General features: G+C 38.3%; 1 protein-coding gene across 1 annotated transcript in view; it reads right to left on the bottom strand.

Annotated features, from left to right (window-relative positions):
* The window catches only part of ATP2B1 (ATPase plasma membrane Ca2+ transporting 1), a 34,355-nt gene extending 30,403 nt beyond the window's left edge, over positions 1 to 3,952 (bottom strand). Inside the window, exon 1 of the mRNA XM_009648056.2 lies at positions 3,615 to 3,952. Coding sequence (XP_009646351.1) covers positions 3,615 to 3,819 — 205 coding nt within the window. The 5' untranslated portion in view covers positions 3,820 to 3,952. The remainder of the gene's footprint in view (positions 1 to 3,614) is intronic.
* Positions 3,953 to 3,992: the final 40 nt, after the last annotated feature.

The raw sequence follows: 3,992 nt of genomic DNA, 5'->3' as shown, positions 1-3,992 counted from the left end.
TGAACCACAAAACTCATTTTTAAATGCTAACAACTGCTATATAATCACTTAACTGAAAAGCAAAATATTATGTGCAGATCTTTTCAAAAGTGAAACAAATTAAACATACTCTTAGTGCATATAAAAAACTAGATTTATTCTCACACTTTTAGATCCACCTTGAATTCATGGCTTTGGAGGTTTAATACAAAGGAGCAATTTTACTGGTTAACCATAACACTACACTTCCTGAAGTTCAAGCTTTGAGGTGCTTACTCAAGCATTGCAAGACCATTTTGAAAATCCAGCTATACCAGAGGATCTAGAGAAATTCAGGACAGCTTGGCCATTCCAAAAGGCTGGACTATATTGCTCTTTTGCAACAGATACCATTTCTCTCTTCCTTTTAGCATGGCAGAGTTTGGAAAATTATTTACATAATGTCAGCGGCACCACTCTCCTCTTCCCTTCACAGGGTACCAGGATGCAGAACATCAGTAGTACATAGCAATGGTCCTTAAGGATGAAAAGTGTTTCCCAACAAGGCTATATAAAGTCAAGCTACCATCAGAACCACTTAATGAAGATCAGTAAATAAGCCTAGCCAAGATAAAAAGCCTTTGTATTTTTAGTATTTGCCATAATACACCATGCACCATTACTGAACTTGCTACATTTACCACATGGTTGACAATTTCACAGTTTATAATCTACAGTCCTGAGGCCAAAACTACTGCCATTATATTTTTTCATTATGTGTCTTAACTAGGGCAATTTATGTTATTTGGGGTTAAGTTTAAAAAATATTAAGCAAGGGACTAGTTAAAGCTTCATATACAAATTCTATTAGAAATCTAGAAGTTACTAGACAATCAAAATTATGTAGACCTGTGGAAATATCAATGGTGGTCCATTTCTCCAGAATATAGGAAGGACTTTTGCTACTACAGATACGTCAAACATTCATTTATTCACATTTGTATACATTTGTACATGTGTAAAGGACTTAATAAACATTAAATACTAAGCAGTAAAGTCTGCTCAGTGTCTTTTTTTAGTAATACTGGTAAAGGACAGTTCCCATTTCTCATCTGAAGTCAGGTAGGCCTGATCCACATTTCGCCTCAGTACAGACATTGCCTTACATTGTCAACAGCTTCAAAGCAAGAGATTATACAAGCTGAACTCATCCACTGTCTGGCATTTTGGAACTACCTGTACTTTTGCTGTGAAGCCACTGGTAATTAACCAAGTCAGCATTTCATATCATACAGAAAGCTTCCAAATAGAAAGAAGTGTCATAGGGCTTTGCAGGTGTACACGCGAGATTTTGGAGAGCTAGAACTAGTGTAACACATAGCAGTTTTCACCATAGATCTTGCCTAGGTTTTCTCCATTAGAAATGTCTCCATTTCTCTTCTTACAACTTGAATTTGACAGAAGAGACCTAGTTCTACTTTTACAAGAGCTCTCCAGCATTACCTCTGAGAAATTTATACCAGTTTACCCAACAGAGAGGCTGGTTCTCTAAAGGTTCCTGTAGTGATTTAGAGCCAAAACGACACCTTTGCAGAGGACACTGCTTTAACTTGTATTAGCATTCTCCAAGCTAATTATCATGTTCGACTGTTCAAAAAAAAAAAGATGGTGTCCGTTTCTCAAGTTAGTGATTGTATTTAACTGATTGCAGGACAGTACATCTAAATGTCAAACCCTTTTAAAAGGGAAAGGCCTTGATCACACAGTCCGCAGTATAGCAGAATCAATCTGAAAGAAAGGGCCCCTAACCCTTTCTAGTTTTAGTACGCTGACACTCATCATTCCCATGTGTTAACCTGCTCATTACATTAAGGGACATGAAGTGAATCCTGCAGTGTATCACGTATTTGGTGCTTAGTGCATCACGGCCACCTACAATCGTACACCCACCTAGCCTGCAGTAATAACAGGCTTTAAACCTTGCAGATTACTGTAAAACAGGATTAAACTCCCTGTTCAGTTCCCGATTGTAGAAAACTACAGCCCTTTTCACTGAGAAAGGAAACTGCCTTTCGGTACTATACAACAGGTCAACAGGGTAATAAGAGGCTGCTGCTCCTATCTCAGGGGCGTTACACTGCTTGGGCACAGAAGTGCTTCACACGCATGCACCAAACTTCACAACTCCACTGATGCTGAGGAACAGCTGGTTCCACACCTCATGTTTTATAAATTTCTCCTTCGGCCTAAAACTGGTCTATTCCCATTCACTGGCAGGTCAGACATCAGAGCTGGCTACTTTCAGCTTGGTAGGAGGAACCCAGTTCACGTACAGAAATAATTTCAGGAGTGATTTCCAGGAGCCTGGCTTCAAAAGCAGATCAAGCCAATACATGCTAAATGCAGATAGATGTACCCAGAGATACCTTATGGCATTAGTAGGCTGTTCTTGATCCAAGAAGACAAACCTTTCCATAGCATTTCTGAAGAACAGAAAGCAACAGCTCTCCAGGATTAAGACAGCAGGTACCTTACTGCCACCAACATGACACCACATTGGTTAAAAGCTATGCAAGCACTTAAATGCTGAGACACCACAATTTGCCAAAATCTTGACTTTGGTACTTCTCGATCACTACCAACAGCAGGACTTAACATTAAGTTTGCATTACTGTCAGAGAAAAATATGTGAAAACATTTGTACAAGATACTACAGTTTAGTTATCTGAAGCGATAAGCCTTGCATGTTTCTTTCACAAATTAAAGCTTATAGCTTCCATTTACATTGGAAGAGTAGTAAGAGAGGGCCTGATCTTAAGGAAGACTTCTGGAAAGCTCTCAGGAGACTTGATACATTTATTTCCTTCTTTACAGTCCATCTTGAAGTGCTAACTCTAGAGCTTTTCCTCTCTAACTCTAGAGAGCAAAAGCATCAGGTAGTCACACTTCACAGAATGCCATCAAGTCCAACATGGCATGGACTTCTTTAAAGATGCTTATTTCTAGAGAATAAGATTGTGTGATCACTTTGCAAACCTTCTACTAATAGTGACAGTAACTCTTATTGCCTAAAGCCGTATTGGTAGCTATTTTGTATAGCTCAAAAGAAATCTACAGAAATACTATATATTTAAAAACTAGATCCTGCTATCAAGAATTCAATGTAGTACAAATAGAAAACAGAGGTCACCTGCTTTAAAAATTGTTGCATTAGGGAATACAAGAACTAGGTAGCAACACAGAAGCATCAATAAGCCCTGCATTAGGCGATTAAAACCTTGTGATCTATGACCGCCTGATCTGAATTGTGAACTATAGGTCACGTAACTATTCACAAAACTTACACTTTCACAGTAAGTTAAACATTGCTATGCTGCATTGCTATTTCATATGTGGATGCCTATGTCAACGAGCTTTATTTCAAAGTGCAACTTCACCACTAATCCAACATCTCACATGCAGTTAGACCAATTGAAAGAGTTCTTGCTTACTTATTACCATTGAATACCTCTGCCTTAGAGAAGTAAGAAGCAATATTTTATTACAGTAACTGAAATACTTCTATAAACTTTGTTACATTAAAAAGGAAGTAGTTTGCTTGACTAAGGTTTTTCCTAAATGAAGTTTCCTCAATAACAGTGTTAAAATTGACTTACCTTCATTTGGTGAAGTTTTCAATTTTGTACAGATGCCATGTACATCTCCATAGCATTCCTGTATTTTATGCAGTGCATCTGTAGCTCGAAGTTCCATAAGAGAACGGAGCTCTGCAAGAGTAACTCCAAAATCTCCATGATTAGCTTCTTTTACGGCATTTTTTACACCACTATATGCAACCGAGTTGTTTGCCATATCACCCATGATGCGTGCAGTCTTTAGTGTAGACAGTTTCCAGTAAGGAACAAGATTTCAACTTAAAATATTTCCAAAAGGAAAATAAATCCTTTGGGTATGAAGACAGTCAGGAGAGCAGACACATCACCCAAGTAAGAGACCTCGTCTGGAGAAATATCTTTGAGGCTGTCCCATGGCGC

This window comes from Egretta garzetta, unplaced genomic scaffold (genome assembly GCF_000687185.1).
Source record: "Egretta garzetta isolate BGI_Z169 unplaced genomic scaffold, ASM68718v1 scaffold371, whole genome shotgun sequence".
Lineage (NCBI taxonomy): Eukaryota > Metazoa > Chordata > Aves > Pelecaniformes > Ardeidae > Egretta > Egretta garzetta.
The sequence above is the reverse complement of the archived record's forward strand: the minus strand, read 5'-3'. Positions and strand labels throughout refer to the sequence as shown.